General features: G+C 35.9%; 1 protein-coding gene across 2 annotated transcripts; it reads left to right on the top strand.

The window, feature by feature from the left end:
* The first annotated feature begins 8 nt into the window (after positions 1 to 8).
* On the top strand, positions 9 to 18,496 carry RETREG3 (reticulophagy regulator family member 3). Of its 2 annotated transcripts, none has more exons than XM_026717271.2 (9): positions 9 to 403; positions 4,128 to 4,234; positions 6,123 to 6,153; positions 7,340 to 7,466; positions 7,914 to 7,998; positions 8,236 to 8,373; positions 8,667 to 8,746; positions 15,299 to 15,431; positions 16,075 to 18,496. In XM_026717271.2, the coding sequence occupies exons 1-9, from the start codon at positions 150 to 152 to the stop codon at positions 16,521 to 16,523; spliced, it is 1,404 nt and encodes a 467-aa protein (XP_026573056.1). In that variant the 5' UTR covers positions 9 to 149; the 3' UTR covers positions 16,524 to 18,496. The 2 variants fall into 2 exon arrangements, with proteins under 2 accessions (XP_026573056.1, XP_087773646.1); XM_087917520.1 differs by lacking the exon at positions 9 to 403 and adding an exon at positions 1,257 to 1,450.
* Positions 18,497 to 19,090: the final 594 nt, after the last annotated feature.

Raw genomic sequence — 19,090 nt, 5'->3', positions numbered from 1 at the left:
TGTGATTTAGAGCGGCACGTGAGCGGCCATGGGAGTGTGCGTAAATTGGTGGGGTAGGGGCTGCGTTCCGGCTGTAAAGGTGGCGGCTGCAGCAGCAGTTGTTAACGAAGAATGGTAATCCTACCGTTTCTTCAAGCGGTCTCTCAGTGATGCTGGGCGAAGGAAGAATGGCAGCGGCGGAAGTAGTAGTAGGCAGCAGTAGGCAGCCACACGGCGGCGGCCTCGTTACTGATGCCCAGGCCCCGTCCTCGGAGCGGGAGCAGCGAGTGCGTGCCTTGAGCGCCTTCTTGAGGACCCACCTCGGGCCTTACGAACCGGTCTTGACAGCTCTACAGGCCACGCTCACCTGGGAGAAGCCAGCAAGGAGCGCCTTTGTCTGGGTTGTTGCTCATGTAGTTTTCGGGTGAGCAGCTTTACAAAGAAGGATGCGGGGATGTGGAAATGGAGGGATTTCTGGGCACGGAGGAAGAGGAACAACCGTTTCGGGACGGAGGGTGAAAGTCTGGTTGGGGGCTTTGGTGCTCTCTGAGTTGTTTGTTTTCATGCAATCCTGAGCTACAAATATTCTCCTTTATACATACATACATACATACATACATACATACATACATACATACATACATACATACATAGTGGTGGGCTTTGTACTAATGGAAGAGATTGGAAGTCGGGGAGAAAGGGTGCAATAATGTTGATGTTGTGTAGAGAACGTAAGATGTCATTCACAGGGTTCTGCTCAACAGCTCTGATTCAAAAGCCCCACATAATTAGGAATGCAAAAGATTAATCCTATTTCCATTATTATTTCTAATTGAAAGGGAATGGGAAAATAAGCCACAGAAAACTTGCCCTGGGCCTAAAACACTATTGTTATCTTGTTGGGGGGTGGGGTGGGGGGCTTATTTGAAGTTAAAGTATTTATGTAAAAATCACTGTTGTAGTGCATATTTCCAAAAGAAGCCTGTAAAAAACATTACCTACTTAAACGGCCTGCTTGGCAAATTGAGTTCATGAAGTTTTGCTTTGTACTGAAAACATATATACGTTAAAGGGAGTGTTGGCTAAATCTAAATTGGAATTCTTTATAAATTTAATGGAGTTGATAAAATGCTGTTTTAGGAAGAGGATGTCATAAATAAGTTCATAGTGCAGCAAGCTCAGTAATTAAAGAAATACAGAGGTTTTCCATTCTTTTTAGCAATATCTTTTGAACTTTAAGTACTTTTATAGATTTCCTCTCTGTTTCTTAAGCTGATTCTCATCACCACCCATGAGAAAACCATGTTCTTGACCAGGCAGATCTGATTCCATGCTGTAACTGACTGTCCTTCCAGATGAGTTATTCTAGAGCAGGGGTCTGCAACTTTAAACACTCAAAGAGCCATTTGGATCTGTTTTCCACAGAAAAGAAAACACCAGGAACCAATAATTTAACAACAGGTGTGACTGGGTAGGTGTGACCAACTCAACATCACTCATTCCCACCCAGTCATATGACCCTCCCCCAGACACACCTACCCAGCCAGTCAGTAGGGCAGAGAATTGATTATTTGCCCCTCCTGGCCCCACCGTGCCCCTCCTTCCCAGCCATGCCTTGCCACATTTGGCCTCAGGTGTGTTGTTCACCAGGCCCCCTCTCCTTCACCTCTCTCTCTCCTTTTCCCCTTCTCTCTCTCCTCTCCTTTTTCCCTTCTCTCTCTTTCTTTTTCCCTTCTCTCTCCTCTCTGTCTCCTCTCTCCCCTCTCCTTTTTCCCTTCTCTTTCTTTTTCCCCTTTCTCTCTCTGTCTCCTCTCTCTGTCTCCTCTCTACTTTTTCCCTTCTCTCTCCTCTCTATTTTTTCCCTTTTCTCTCTCTCTCTCTCTCCTCTCTCTCTCCTTTTCGTGCCCCCCCATCTCTCTCTGGGTCTTGCTGCCAGACAGATTACAGCAGAAAACGATGTGCGGCTACTTCAGGCTTCTGTTGGTACTGGAGATGCATGACCGTCTCTGCCCTGAGACACTAGCCTCACCCATGCCACTCTCAAACCTTTGGGGGAAGGAACCTCTGAACAGGTGCTGACATTTGCAGGCCAACCAGCCTATGAGCAGCTTGCCAATGATCACCTTGTCAGCGGAGAGCTAAACACCAGTTGGCTGGAAGGGAGGTAGGGCATCACAACACAGGTGGCCTGCTGGCTCTGCAGGAAAAGCAACTGACATCCAGGAGGTCCGGCAAGCTGACGACTCCACTGCTGTTGCCAGGGACAAGTAGGGGATAGGGTTGCATTGAGGCTCCATGCCGTAATGGGCTCCAGGAGGAGGAAGGGACCTCATGTCTCCCATTGTGAAGTGCGCTAAATTTCACTGTGTGCATAAGGTGCTGCGAGAGCAGCGAGCAGGCTATGGAGGCGGCAACAGCAGTGGCATCAGGAGCCACAGCAGAGGGCTGAAAGAGCCACATGCAGCTCCAGAGCCGTGGGTTGCTGACATCCATTCTAGAGGAATCGGCTTGCTGGGTTGTTTCCCACTTCCAAAAAGTCATATGTTCTACTTCAACCCAAAAGAAGCTACAGCTTTCACTTCTTGAATAATTGAATTGTGAAACAAAAATGTAAGCAGATAATAATGGAACAGAAGATTAGGTCAGGGAAATAGTGAAATATTTATCACACAGTTGAGGTTGAGAACTTTAAGAATTTTTTGAAGTTTGGTCTTGTTATTGTGTAGCAAAAAGTTGTTTTTCTGAAAATGTGCCATTGAGTCGTATTTTATTTGTAATATTGTGTTATTTTCTGTGTTTATTGAGAAAGAAAACATTCCAAGGCATGTTCATTCTACAAGGAAGATAAAAAAAAAATTGCCATTGTTATAAATGGGAATTTGAATTCTTTGAATGAATTTTTCTGGTTTGATTAAATCATTGTAAAATGAACACAGTTAATGTCTTAGCAGTTCAAATTGTTGCAATTATATTTGCAAAGAATTGATAATATGGCTCCTATTCACTGAGGAACAAGCATGTTTTCAATTCTTTTTTCATAAAACATGCTGATATGTCATTTGATGAACACTACTGAGTGATACTGTCTCTCATAAATTTGACACTAATGCTCAGTTTAGATTTGGCTTTAAAATAATTACTCTTTTAAAAAGCATTGTTACTAATACTAATTCCAACAATGAGAATGAGAATGTTTTTTTTTGTTTTATTGTGTAATCATTCTTAATACAACATTATAGATTGATATAATGTTCTTTCATAATTATACAATATAAAATTGATAACGCTGTTATATTTTTAAAACATAATTTTTATTCAAAGATTTTATATTTTTTTAAAAAAACTAGAAGAAAACATAGAAGATATTTTTAAGCCAAAAGTAAATGTAGCCATGTTGATCCAAAAAAACCCCCAACTCATTATATGAAAGTCATTAAGCCATCATGAGCCATGGTGGTGTCATGGTTAGAGTAGAGTATTGCAGGCTACTTCTGCTGACTGCAGGTTGCCTGCGATTTGGCAATTCAAATCTCACCAAGCTCAAAGTTGATTCAGCCTTCCATCCTTCCGAGGTGGGTAAAATGAGGACCCAAAATTGTTGGGAGCAATATGCTGACTCTGGAAACTGCTTAGAGATGGCTGTAAAGCACCGTAAAACGGTATATAAGTCTAAATGATATTGCTACTAAAAGATTAATGTGCTTTCAGGTTCATCTAAATCATTATCAGTCTTTTTGTTAAGTCAAAAAACTAAATTAAAAATAAGTTTAAAAAAAGCTAATTGAAAAAAATAATGCAAACCACCCAATTTAGCAAAGGTGTTGTCCTGTGTAATTTATTCTTAGAGCTATTTTAGCTAGAGTTGGAGTTTTGTATCATATCATTCAAAACTGGATTAAACCTTAATTAGGAATTTTGATTTATTGAAAACTATAGAAAGTGAAAGAAAAAAAATAAAAGTTCATTGGGTTATTTCTGTTCAATATCTTCTGCTCTCTGGCAATTTAGTGTTGGTAACAATGCAGCATTATTTATCCTGACTTCTGTTTGGTGGCCCAGTTAAGTTTTCCTGTTCTTTTTATATAATAATCCACTCTTCAAAAAAAAAAAAAAAACCTCTTGCAATAACCGGATTTATTTTCCTTTAGGTTTTTTGCCCTGACCTCTCTTCATCTGATATTCTTAGCTGCATTCACCCTAATACTAATAGTATGTTTAAATAAGTGGAAGAATAGAATCTGGCCTGAAATAAAAGGTATGCTCACTTTCCTTTTGATAATTATATCTCATTTATAATTTCTCATCTACTATCATTATATAATTACCAGGCTCAAAATCTGTAACTGAAGGTAGATGAGAATTTTGGAATTTCTCAAGATTCTCTGATACCAGAAAACAATATTGGTGTGTCTCCATCAGGTTGTACAAGAAAGGATTGCTTACACTACTAGTCTGTGCACAACAATATTAAGTGAGAAAAATAATAGTATGTTACAGCTACAGAAAGCCAACTTTTAGAAGAAAATTTTAATAGTTTTCAATCAAAAATATATTAATACTGGATACAAGAAGTAGCACTATTCATTTTTAAATGCCTGAATGCATAGAAGATAATTTGCCACATGGAGTCCACAATTGAAAAAAATATGTAGTATAGTCCAGTCTGGGAGGATTTTTTTTTCTTATGCTACGGAACTGTAAAATTAAAATATATATTCAAGTGACATAATATAGAAAAAGGCAACATTCACTTCCCCCAAAATGTGGATCAAAACCTGTTATAAAGTTGTAATTTTTGTGTACCAAAAGAAAAATAATGTTGTAATAATTACTGGAGAAGTATCAGATTTACATTTAGATTTAATTAAAATAAACATTGTTAAATTAAATGGCAACATGCGATTCAAAAACAATGTGCAACCTTCAGCCTAGAAAAAATTATGCAGCCTGATAGAGCATGCTAGTCATGAGTAATACATCTGGAGGGCACCAATTGAAGAAACAGGCATATATTATTGTGGACTCAGGAAATCAAGATTGAAATTTTTGATTCCATAGAACACAATAAGATAATTTGTTGAGGTAATCACCTATGGATGCATGTTTTTTTAACCATTTATTGAATAAACCATAATTATTGATAAGCCATTTGCTACAAAATGCAATTCACATGTTCACAGAATATACATTTAGATTTAATTAAAATAAACATTGTTAAATTAAATGGCAACATGCCATTCAAAAGCCATGTGCAAGCTTCAGCCTATAAAAAATTATGCAGCCCTGATAGAGCATGCTAGTCATGAGTAATACATGACTAGAGGGCACCTGGAGGGCACCAATTAAAGAAACAGGCATATATTAGTGTGGACTCAGGAAATCAAGATTGAAATTTTTGATTCCATAGAACACAATAAGAGAATTGGTTGAAGTAATCACCTCAATGCATGTTTTTTTAACCATTTATTGAATAAACCATAATAAGTGATAAACCATTTGCTACAAAATGCAATTCACATGTTCACAGAATATACCAAGTAAAAGCCAAAAAAAATGCATTATGGTTTAGTTAATGTTGTATATACTCAGCCATATACCTTCAATCCAGTCACTAAATTCTTCTAAGGACGAACAGCTGCTCTAAGTTCCTTAGAAAGATTCAAGTTTAATAGATGTTTAAATGGTTTCTTCCTAAAACAGTTATTCACATTTATTATAGGCCAACAATATTTTTCAAAGGTAATGGACAAATATATAATGTATGACTATAAAAGACCCATTTAGTTTCTTCCCAGTAAACTGGTAAAGACCCAAATACAGTCAACTTGATACTTGTTGATTGAAGGATAGTAGATCGGCCTGGATCTTAACTGAAATCTCTATATTTCCATAATGCAGTACTATCAGTCAAGTGTAATGATATTTAGTAAAGGCAATTGCATTATTTTCCTAAATAACTGCAGAAGGAAGGGAAGGAGGATATGTAATTGAGTTTCTTAAACAGTTTACCACAGCGTCCATTCTGTTTTCCATTCATGACTATCAGTAATAAAATGCCATGTCAACTTACATTTTAATTATTCAGCTTAGTAAATTTCCAGGCATTTTTACAACTAATCTTGATTGTATCTTTAATGTTTTAGCAGTAAGACCTGATCAACTAGACAATGGAAGGTATGAAAAATCAAGTCATCTTAATTATGCATTTTTATTGTCTGTACAGGTAGTCCTCAACCTACGACCAAAATTGAGCCCAAAATGTATGTTGCTAAGTGAGAAATTTGTTAAGTGAATTTTGTTGTGACTTTACAACTTTTCTTGTCACATTTAAAATGAATCACTGCAGTTGTTAAATTAGTAACACAGTTGTTAAGTGAATCTGGTTTCCCCATTGACTTCGTTTGTCAGACAATCGCAAAAGGGGATCACATGATCAGGGACACTACAACTGTCATAAATGTGAGTCAGTTGCCAAGCATCCAGATGTAAATCATATGACCATTGAGGATACTGCAATGGTTTTAAGTTGATAAAACAGTCGTAAGTCATTTTTTTTCAATGCCGTTATAACTTTAAACAGTCACTAAGTGAACTGTTGTAAGTTGAGAACTATATATACAGCTTACATATTTGTTATAATTAGCAAGAAAAGATATTTAAATACTGGTTTAAGAACAGACCTCTTATTTCTAAAAATAAGAATTCAGTGAATCTTTTCTTTTTGTATATCTATGTCAGAAAACATGTATTGTTTAGGAGTAAGATTAATATTCTGCAGTAAAAATCAGTTGGATCAGATGGTATGCCATATTAAGTCTCATAAATCTAAATGAATAAACATGTAGTTTCCAGTTTTCTTGAAATAAAATACTAAAAGTTTGAAAAAAATATTTGTGGCTGCTTTTTAATTGCTCTGAGTACATAGTCAAGATTGTTTACTGGAAATTAATTACTCTTTCAGATGCAAATTAGAACTAGAAAGATGAATTATTTGGCTCATGTCCAATTTAAAGTATTCACAAAAAGTCTCATTAACTTCTATGCATTTGCAAAAATGCCATTTGTTAAAATCTATTCCTGCTGTAACAGATTCTTAAGTCAGAGAATATTTTCTGGGGTTAAGTACCTATGCATTTTAATGAAAAGGCAGGTGACATTTTATTGGGGGGTCAGTATACCACAGTAAAAATTCTTTTATTATTATGGATTTGAGCAGGACAAATAGCACTTTAGCTTTTATCTGCAAGATGTACATTACAAATATTAATTATCTTTGTAAGTGAAATGCAGCTATTTGAAAATTGTACTGTGTGTATTCGTATTTTACAATCAAGTAAAATGTACTCCATTTTTTTCCCAGCTGGGGCTTTGTCCATCCTCGACTTTTGAGTGTTCCTGAACTATGCCACTTTTTGGCCAAAGGATGCATCACAGGAGATAGCTTCATGAGAAGCCTGCTGAGTTTCAAAACGCAAAATCCTGGCAAGGTGAAAAACAATCCCAAGTAGTAGTAACAACCATGTGTTAATTGTGGGATGGGAGAAATCTATGCCAAGGCAAAAACCTGAAAAAATGAGGTAGTTGAATATTCCTGCATAAGAATATGCTGCTTTGTAATTTATATACATAAGAAAAGGGAAATTGGAAAAATAAGGGGGTACAAGAATAGAGAATATAGCACATCCCATTTTTATTTGACGCAGCTTTCAACCAACAATTTGCTCTGATTCTGTCCCCCATGCCCATATGTTGAAGGCAACAGAAATTGATACTTCTGCCATGCTCCAGCCTCAGTCACATATATAATTTCAGTTTGATATCACTTCTCAAAAAGCAGTTTGTTGACAGCAGTCCAAATATACCTACAATTGTCTTGAGTCATAACCAGTTTGCCTAACACGAACCGATTTCAAGATTTTGTTTTGTTTTTGCAGTTCTGCCTTTTAGCTTGTGGTGTCCTTACATTTTTGGCTGTCTTAGGACACTACATCCCTGGTGTCTGTCTTGCCTATCTTATAAGTGAGTATCAAGGGGATAACTGGATACTAAAATACTTTTCTTAAAAAAGGGGGAAATCATGTATAAAGATTTTAAAATGCAGGGTCAAAAAGTGAGTTAACTGTGCCCAATTTGAATTTGCTGTGGTGCATTGTAAAATGTTCATTAATAGCAACCTCAAGTTTTACCCACTTGTTCCAAAATGTTTCCTGGAGGTGTTTATGGAATAGTAGTCTTCTAACCACTCTTTTTCTCCAGTGCTTTCTTTCTTATTGTGGCCACTTGCTGTATATCATAACCTGAGTCAACATCTCTACACCAAACTACAGCCAGCTCTGCAACGATTAGACTTCAGTGTTCGTGGTTATATGATGTCCAAACATAAGGAGAGACAGTGTGAGTCTGAAACTAACCATTATTTGAGTGCAAGAGGCTCTTTTTATTTTACATTTTGTCTACTATATCTTTTTGATGGTGCATGAAAGACTTGGCATCTTTATGCTTTGGATGAAATTATTAAATATGCTTATGGAATATTCACAAACATTTTCCTGTCCTAAACATTTTTTGGGAGCTGGCCATTTCTTGTAGATGTTCAAATTCGGGAATCTGATTCTATAAATAGTCTTGTTTTGGTCCTTCTTTCTTCAATTTACTTTTGTGAAGATAGATCTCTAACTTCATTTTAGCACATCACCACATTTGGAGGGAGCATTCTGGAGTTGATGAGAGTGACAGTGAAGAAGAACTTGCTGCTTTTTGTCCTAAGGTACAAGTAGCACAGACTTTGGTAAAGGGTGGCATATTGTTGAAATTTGTGGAAAGAGTGCAATGGGGAGAGATAGTAATGTTTCCATGACTTGAACAATGAAGTATTTATAAATTATTATTATTATAATAGAGGGTTTTTTTAAATGATGCTATTGGATTTGTTTTGTAAAAATTGCATCTCGGGTACAGACTCTTGCTCCTTGGAGTAATTAGATTTTCACCAAAGCCAGAACTTTCGTTTTTATAGCCTATGGGCCAGTGATCCCCAACCTTTCTGGCTCCACAGACTGGCAATGGGGTGGAGGGCATGCACAATCTAGCTCCCACACATGCACAAATGAAGCTTTGTGCACTCACCTGCTGCTTGCGTGGCCCAGGGGTTGGGGACTTCTGCTGTAAACCACATTTCAACAGAATACAGAGACCAATAAACATACACCAAATCAGCAAAAAATAAATGTGTGCAGTAGCCATTATGGTGGTTGCTTGCTTGCTTTCAATTTTATTTTTTATACTTACACATCATTGTATTCTCTGGTATGATTCCCTTAAGACAATTTTGTTGTTATCTGTGAAGTCGTGTCCAACCCATCACAATCCCATGGACACCGTTCCTCCAGGCCTTCCTGTCCTCGACCATCCTCCGGAGTCCATTTAAGCTCACGCCTATGCTTCAGTGACTCCATCCAGCCTCCTCATTCTCTGTTGTTCCCTTCTTCTTTTGTCCTCAAGCTTTCCCAGCATTAGGCTCTTCTCCAGTGAATTCTTCCTTCTCATTAGGTGGCCAAAGTATTTGAGGTTCATCTTCAGGATCTGGCCTTCTAAAGAGCAGTCAGGGTTGATCTCTAGGACTGATCGGTTTGATCGCCTTGCAGTCCAAGGGACTCGCAGGAGTCTTCTCCAGCACCATAGTTCAAAGACCTCATTTCTTTGGCACTCAGCCTTACGGTCCAACTTTCACAGCTATACATTGCAACTGGGACTTGACTATACACACTTTTGATGTCTCCTTTTTAGTATGCTGTCAAAGCTTTCCTCCCCAGGAACAAGTGTCTTTTAATTTCTTGGCTGTAGTCCCCATCTGTGGTGATCTTGGAGCCCAGGAAAATAAAATACTACCACCATTTCTTCCCCATCTATTTCCCAGGAATTGAGAGGACCGGATGCTATGATCTTAGTTTTCTTTTTTTTTAAAAAAAAAAGTTTTTATTGTTTTTTGACATACAAACAAACAGACAAAACATAAAAACATCAGCTCCCCCATATTTATATACAAACAGTGAGTCGGTTGGTTCATCAGTTTTGTGCACTCATCTCATAGTCACAATTACAATTACCTTATATAATAACTCTTATTGTCAATACAAACTTATAAATCATAATATCACTATTAAAAAAAGAAGTTGTTTGACTAAACTTTTATTCGATCATGCCTTTGTGAGATAACTATATTTTGAGTAATTTATTCTAAAACAAATCATATAATCGTGCCAATTCTATCCTAAATAAGAGAAAAAAAAAAAAGAAAACTATTATATAAATATAATATCCAGTACCAAAAAGAGAAAAGAAAAATGGAATCAATATTATTCCTTATTGTCTAACATTTCTATTTTTGTATTTCATCATTCAACCATTGATAGAAAAGATCCCAAACTATATAAAATTGTTTATCTTCTTGCTCTCTAATTTCAAAAGTCAATCTACTCATCTCAGCACATTCCAATATTTTCTTTATAACTTCTTCCTGCAATGGAATTTTCTCATTTTTCCAATTTTTTGCAAATACAATCCTAGCCGCAGTCAATACATTTACAATCAAATATTTCAGCTCTTTACTATAGACATCTGGTAAGATTCCCAATAAAAAAGCTCCGGTTTCAAGTCTATGTGCTTCTTTGTCATTTTTTCCAACCACATGTGGATTTTAGTCCAATATTTTCTAGCATCCTCACAAGTCCACCACATATGGTAGTATGAACCCGGTTTCTGATGACATTTCCAGCATTTTTCGGATTTGTTCTTGAACATTCTTGCTATCCTTGTCGGGGAAAATGCCACCTGTAAAACATCTTATACAAATTTTCTTTAAAGGCTGTAGACATTGTCATTTTATAATTTTGCAACCATAATTTCTGCCATTTCTCTAAGTCAATCCCATATCCAAAATTCCTCCCCAAGCAATCATAGTTTCTTTAACTTGTTCTTCCTCCAGCTTAATTTCCAATAAGTAACCGTATAATTTTTAATCACCTTTTCATCAGTACCCATCAAAATCTTATCTAAATCAGTTTGTTTATCATAAAATCCCTCTGCCTTGGAATCCTCATAATACTTTGAATGTATTTGCAGATATGAAAACCAATTCATCTGTATACCTTGTTCCTCTAATTTTTGCATCGATTTAAGTTCACCCTTTTCATCTAGTAATTCCCCATAGCTAACTGTTTGTTCCTTTTTATAAATTATAGGGTAAGAAAACGCTTCTATCGTTGATAACCAAACTGGAATTTTCAAATAACATTGTTTTTTTGTCTTCTCCCAATTTAACCACAGAGACTCCCGTATATAATGTCTTCTAAAATACCCTGTGGTTTGGTTCCCTTATACCATAAAAAGCATGCCAACCCAACAACAAATCATGACCTTCTAATGTCAACAATCTAGTTTTCCTTAATGTTATCCATTCTTTAACCCACATCAAATTTGTAGCTTGTAGTACAACTCCCAATTAGGCAGGCCAAACCCTCCTCTAGATCTAGCATCCTGTAAAAGCTTTAACTTTATCCTTGCTTTCTTGCCTTGCCATATATACTTCAAAACAATTTTATTTAAATCCTCAAAATATTCTTTTCCAAGCCTAATTGGTATTGTTTGAAACAAAAATAAAATTCTGGGTAGAATGTTCATCTTAATTGTTGAAATCCTTCCTATTAATGACAATTGTAGGTTTTCCCATTTTTTCAAATCTTGGGCTATCTGTTGTTTAAGTTTAATATAATTGTTCTCCTTTAATGTACTACATCTTGGCGTCAAATATATCCCCAAATACTTAACCTTATTTGTAACTTGAATTTTTAACAATTCTGCCAGTTCTTCTCTTTGTCTCAGCAACATATTCTTTGACAAAATCTTTGTTTTATCTTTGTTTATTTTCAGACCGGCCACCTCCCCATATGCCTCTATCTTTTCCAACAGCTTCAAGGCTGTTTCTATAGGGTCTTCCAGGATAAAACTAGGTCATCTGCAAAAGCTTGTAGTTTAAATTCTTCCTTTTTAATTTTCATTCCTTTTATAGTTTTATCTTCTCTGATATTTCTATTCAACACTTCCAAAGTCAATACAAATAACAAGGGAGAAAGAGGACAACCTTGTCTTGTGCCTTTTCTTATATTAATAGGATCTGTAAATTCTCCCTCCATCATTACCTTAGCTGTTTGTTCATTGTAAATTGCTTCTATTGCCTGAATAAATCTTCTAGCAAAGCCCATCTGTTCCATTAAAAGTAACATAAATCTCCAATTTACGTTATCAAATGCCTTTTGAGCATCTAAAAATATCAAAGCCATTTGCTTTTCAGGATGCGCCTCATAATATTCCAAGGTATCCAGAATTACTCTCATATTGTCTCTAATTTGTCGCTTTGGCAGAAACCCATTTTGATCTGGGTGGATAAAGTTATTCAGATACTTTTTAAGTCTTTCTGCTAATATTGAAGCAAAAATTTTATAATCTGCATTTAATAAGGAAATCGGTCTATAATTCTTGATTTGAAGTAGGTCCGCCTCCTCTTTTGGAATAAGTGTAATATAAGCCTCTGACCATGTTTTAGGTATTATCTTTTTTAACATAACTTCATTCATAACTTCTAACAGTGGAATACACAATGATTCTTAGTTTTCTTAATGTTGAGTTTCAAGCCAACTTTTGCACCCTCCTTCTTCACCCGTATCAAGAGGCTCTTTAGTTCCTCTTCACTTTCTGCCATTAGGGTGGTATCTGAGGTTTTGATATTTCTCCCGGCAATCTTAATTCCAGCTTTTGATTCATCTAGCTCCGCCTTTCTCATGATTTGCTCTGCATATCAGTTAAATAGGCAGAGCAACATTATACAGCCTTGCCAGACTCCTTTCCCAATTTTGAACCAATCAGTGGTTCTGTGTCCAGTTCTCACAGTTGCTTCTTGACCCACATACAGGTTTTTCAAGAGAAAAATAAGATGGTCTAGTACGCTCATCTCTTTAAGAACTTGCCACAACTTGTTGTGATCCACTCAATCAAAGACTTTAGTATAGTCAATGAAGAAGAAGTAGATATTTTTCTGGAACTCCCTAGTTTTATTCATGGTCCAGCGTATGTTGGCAATTTGATCTCTAGTTCCTCTGCCTCTTCGAAATCATGCCTGTACTTCTGCTAGTTCTTGATCCACATACTGTTGGAGCCTAACTTTAGGATTTTGAGCATAACTTTAACATTTTGAATAGCTCAGCTGGAATACTGTCACTTATACTAGCTTTGTTGTTTGTAGATTTCCTAAGGCCCATTTGACTTCAGATTTTAGGATGCCTGGCTTGAGGTCAGTGACCACATCATGGTTATCAGGGAGTTAAGCTCATTCTTGTATAGTTCTTCTATGTAATTTTGCCACCTCTTCTTAATCTCAGTCCTTCCTATTCTATTGTTTTCCTCTATTTCTTTGCACTGTTCATTTAAGAAGGCATTCTTATCTCTTTTAGCTATTTTCTGGAATTCTGCATTCAGTTGGGTGTGTCTTTCTCTTTCACCCTTGACTTTCACTTCCCTTCTTTCCTCGGCTATTTGCAAAGCTTCCTCACACAGCCATTTTGCTTTCTTGCATTTCTTTTTTTTTTTTTGTGGGATTATTTTAGTTGTTACCTCTTGTACAATGTTGAGAACCTCTTCCATAGTTTTTCAAGCATTCTGTCTATCAGATCTAATTCCTTAAATCTATTTGTCACCTCTACTGTATATTCATCAGGGATACGATTTAGTTCATACCTGAGTGGCCTAGTGCTTTTCCCTACTTTCTTCAAATTAAGCCTAAATTTTGCAACAAGAAGCTCATATCTGAGCCACAATCAGTTCCTGGTCTTATTTTTTACTGGCTGTATGGCGCTTCTCCCTCTTAAGTTGTAGAGCACATAGTCAAACTGAATTCTGTGTTGACCGTCTGGTGATGTCTATGTGTAGAGTCATCTCTTGTTATTGGAAAAGAGTGTTTGCTATGACCATCTCTTGACACAATTCTATCAGCCTGTGCCCTGCTTCATTTTGTACTCCAAGGCCAAACTTGCCTGTTACTCCAGTTATCTTTTAGCTTCCTGCTTTAGTTTTCCAATCCCCCATAATGATAAGGACATCATTTTTTGGTGTTAATTCTATAAGGTACTGTAGGGCTTCATAGAACTGGTCAGTTTCATCCTCTTCAGCACCAGTGGTTGAGGTTGGGACTTGGACTACTGTGGTGTTGAATGGTTTGCCTTGGATTTGAACTGAGATCATTCTATCGTTTTGGGGATTGTATCCCAGTTTTGCTTTTCCTACTTTTTTATTGACTATGAAGGCTACTCCATTTTTTCTGAGGAATTCTTGCCCACAATAGTATACCTGATAGTCATCTGAATTAAATTCACTCATTCCTGTCCATTTAGTTTGCTGATTCCTAAGATGTCAATGTTCAGTCTTGTCATCTCTTGTTTGATCACATCTAGCTTGCCTTGATTCATGGATCTTACATCAAAGGTTCCTATGAAGTATAGATCTTTACAGCATGGGACTTTCCTTTCACCACAAGATACATCCACAGCTGAGCGTCCTTTCAGCTTTGGCTCAGTTGCTCCCTTCTTTCTGGTGCTAGTAATACTAGCCTTCTGCTCTTCCCCAGTAGCATATTGAACACTTTCCGACCCGAGGAGCTCATCTTCTAGCATCATACCTTTTTTCCTTTTGGTACTGTCCATGGGGTTTTCATGTGAAAATTACTGGAGTGGGTTGCCATTTCCTTCTCCAGTGGATCATGTTTTGTCAGAGCTCTCTGCTATGATCTGTCCATTTTGGGCAGCCTTGCACGGCATAGCTCATAGCTTCACTGAGCTACACAAGCCCCTTCACCACGACAAGGCAGTAATCCATGAAGGAGCTTAAGATAATAAAAGCATTTAAATATTTCTTGAGCAAATTTTTATTTATTCGTATATAAATCAATTGTTAGTACATAATATTTAAATTTCATTTTGGAGATTTTTAAATATGATTATTTTTGATGCTCTGAACTCTTCAAGTCAACTATTGAAGGAAATAGAATTATTTATAGTTCTGTAAAAATTGGCATAGTTAAGTGGGAGCATCTTACAGTATATATAATTTTTATTTTGCTACCCAATTCCCCAAAAAACTTCTTGGTTCACAACAATCAAAATAAAGCAATAAAACAAATAAAAAGAAGAAAAAGGATGACAGGAATAACTAAATGTATGTACAATTGCCTTTGTCAAAAGTATTCAAACTTTTTTCTTCCCCCTACCCCAAGTTGGATGATGCTGTGGTTGTCAAGCAGCTGACTCTCTCTGACTCTGAGCATTCTGATGCAGAAGTGTCTTATACTGAGAATGGGACCTTCAATTTATCCCGGGGCCAAACACCATTGACAGAAGGTTCTGAGGGTAAGTAGATGAATGCAAAAAAAATACTAGATGCATTTAACATTAAATATCACTTAAATCATTTTGGAGGTCCATCCGGATAAAAAGGCAAACAAAACAAAAACCAAACAGCTACCTACTATCCAATATGAAAACATGATAGAGCTGCTCTAAAATGTTTGCACTTAAATTGGATGTTGAGGAGTGACTCTGATATGGGAAGATAAAAACTAAGATCAACTGACTTCTTTATTGAGCAAGAACCTTGTTTCACAACTTTCTAGGATAAGAAAGTATCTGTGTCAGAATGAGTTTAAAATCCATTTGTCAGTTAAGGTTAGCAGACAGCAGATAGATGAGTATTTGGTTCCTCCAACATTGTCTATATGCTGTAATTCAGTCTGTTTGATTTTTATGTTCCTCATGTATGGAAGTCAGTTCTACTGTAAGGTTTCAAAATACTCAGTTTCATAACATCTTTCACTTACTTTATTGTTTAGCCCTTGGGTCATATCAAAGTACAAAGTTCCAGACACAAATTATTATCTTTATTTGTAGCCCAAAAGACATTTTGTCTGAAAAAAAAATACAGTTAAATGACAGGAAAATTTGTTCACACATATACAGAGACATGAATTTAATTATCCATTAAAATTCTCTTTAGACTTTGATGGCCACAGTGATCCAGAAGAATCTTTTGCTCGAGATCTTCCAGATTTCCCTTCTATCAACCCTGAGGTGACAGGCATAGATGATGAGGATGACACCAGCATTGGCATTCCAAGCCTTGCCCCCCATAACCAGGCCCAGGAACAAAACCAACAGTCTCATAAACAGGAAGCAGTGACTTCAGAATTCCTCCTGAGTGAGCTTCCATTAATGCATAATCTGACAGATGACTTAGCTGGTTTTGTGACCAGGGGAATGATTCAGCTAGCCTTATCAGGAACTTCCCAGTCTGCTGTGCATAGCAACAGACAGCAGCGAAGTGCCAAGGCTTTCCTTCGGACCTCCAGCTCAGAGCTGGATACAGATGCTGAAGGAGATGATTTTGAACTATTGGATCAATCAGAGTTGAATCAGATGGATCCTTCAAATTCCCGTGGTCAATAACAATTATCTGGCATTTGTTTTCTGGCTCGTTTGTTTAATGAACCAGAATTAGAAGAGCCAGGTGCAGGAATAAGATGCTACCATACAGTTTTCGTGTCTAATCTGGCTTGGCAAATTTGGGAAATTGTATAAATTTTAGAACAAAAGACTACTATCACAGAATCCCAAGAATTTGATTACTGGATTTCTTGTAACCTATACCTTTGTACTTTGCCATATGTTGCATTCCTAATTAATAGAAAAGAAAAAAATCCTGCTGCCTGATTTATTAAATCACCCCAGTATTAGGCTTCAGATCTTGAGAAACAAGTCAGAAATTGTCTTGTATTTAACAAATTTAAGTTCTTGAGCAATTCAGGTGAGTATTTTTCCCAGTTTCTGATTTAAGATTTAAATTTTCAGTACTACTACTGGTAGAAATATATATACACAGAGACACTGTATATGTGTTTGCATCTATATATACATAAAGCTCCCAAGACCTTAGAGGTATTAGAAATTATTCCTACTTCTAGCAAATATTTGCATGTAATGATTCCAAATACATAATTTATTTAAATCCTAAATAAAGTATTCTCACACAAAATAATAGTAATAATACACACAAAGAGATATCTATAAACTTTTGAATGAAAATCTCTTACCTTCTCTCCACAAAGAAGTCATCAAGTCTTTCTAATTATATTGGTTTAAAATTGGAATATTATAGATAAATTACTTAAGATACCCAGCAAGCAATCTATCATTCTGATCTATCCCACTATTGTTGACATGCCATTATTTCATGTTGTCTGTAGCTCTCAGATGGATTCCTACTTTTTAAAGAAAAATATATTAAGGAAGCTAATTGATTTCACTGAAAAATGATAAAGATCAGAATCCTAAGAACAACTGCTCCAAATTTTGAATGCAGTTTTCAAAATATAAAAGTGGGCTACACTGTCTCATGATAATTCTTTTAGGAAAATTCCTTAGGAATACAAAATGGGAACAAAATTACATCAAGGGGAAAAGAGACATGTAATTCTGAGATAGCAGGAATGCTCTATTTAAAGACCAATTTCATCAGGCTTAATAATAGAATAGTTGGTATACTTGGTTGTACTTTTTGCTTTACTGTGAAGGTACATTCCATCTAGTAAAACATCTGCTAATATATCAATGTTATAAATGCTATGGTACCAGGTCTGTTCAGAATACTGCTTACCTCTTTCTGTTTTGAGTAAGACCAGCAAAGGATTTTTTTGCTGCATTCATCTTAAAATAGCTTTGCGGACCTTACAAAAAACAAGCTTTCTTTAAATAGTTCATACTGTGAGGATCTTATGAGTTAATTATTCTGGTGTTTTGTAATTTCCTATTCAGAATTCCATATACAAACTATTTCTATACTAAACAATTGGAATATTGTACCTTAGAAGCAATTATCCTTGATGCAAAGCCATCCTGGTGATTCTCTGAACAAAAGAGACTTGAATAAGTGCTGTGCTTTTATATTTTAAGGGATTATTTAGTTTATTTGAACTTACTACAACTTGTGCATTTGCATATCCAGTTAGAAGGTCTTGCTCCATATTTCTATAGTAGCTATTCAATCTGTATCATTTTTGCAGGCTCAGTAGTTTTTCCCAACATACAGCATTAAAAGACTTTCGTAAAATACTGCCTATTGTTTTATTGGCCAGTAGTACTGTGATGTTAATGCTATATGACTAATAGCACATTCTTGCAGAGAATATTTGAAAAGATAATACATTGTAAATTTAAAACAGCTTGGTTTGGGTAGCATTTGTGTGGCAATATCACAGTATTTAATTGACTTTTTGAGTGTTTTTAAATCAGCCAATATTGTAAAATATTTATAGTAAATGGTCTCTGAATTTTTTTTTAAAGTAAATAAATTTTTGATTTAAAATTTATTATTTATCGTAGAAAACAAAATACAAAACAGTAAAACAAACAATGAAACAAAATGGAAATGGAAAACTGACTACTTTATTAGATTTTATGTGATGTAGAATAGGAAAAAGTTTAGTGCAATAAGACTATCAAACACTTCTCCATTGTATTAATAGTTAAAAATATTTTAAACATTTTGTTGAGTGTTTCTATCTGTGTATCTGCTGCAAAATAAAGTATTTGTCAAAAAAAACCTTGTTTGTTTCATTTCTCTAGCTCCAACAGTAAGAAATTTATTTGAATACTTTTCTACAGTGTCATACCATTGTTAACCTAGCTCACCTGCTATTCTTTCACTGTTTCTCATATAAACAAAACATATGTTAACAATTTAATCTGATAGTTATACTCACATATTATACTAGGCCATTTAAATACTAGTTATTGGAATATGATGTATTTATGTACAAATAAGATTTATGTCCTACCTTTCCTCTAAGAGTGCAGGACGTGTTGTACAGGGATCTTTCATTTTATCCCTGTTAACCTTATGTTCGCTTGAGATGAGAAAAAGTGATTTACCTAAGTCACTTAATGAGAGTGACTGAAGGTAAATTTGAACTGAACATTACACTGGCTACTTATATATGTCCCTTTTTTGAGAAATT

The sequence above is a fragment of the Pseudonaja textilis genome, chromosome Z (assembly GCF_049901715.1).
Source record: "Pseudonaja textilis isolate UNSWEBS1 chromosome Z, rPseTex1.2, whole genome shotgun sequence".
NCBI lineage: Eukaryota > Metazoa > Chordata > Lepidosauria > Squamata > Elapidae > Pseudonaja > Pseudonaja textilis.
Note: the sequence above shows the minus strand (reverse complement) of the source record. Positions and strands in the feature narration are given on the sequence as shown.

Bases quoted from the DNA above. Each gene is read 5' to 3' on its own strand.
- RETREG3 (XM_026717271.2), top strand. From the start codon at position 150: ATGCTGGGCGAAGGAAGAATGGCAGCGGCGGAAGTAGTAGTAGGCAGC. The intron at 7,467-7,913 runs GTGAAAAACAAT...TTGTTTTTGCAG, and splicing joins AAACGCAAAATCCTGGCAAG to TTCTGCCTTTTAGCTTGTGG. The intron at 15,432-16,074 runs GTAAGTAGATGA...AATTCTCTTTAG, and splicing joins ATTGACAGAAGGTTCTGAGG to ACTTTGATGGCCACAGTGAT.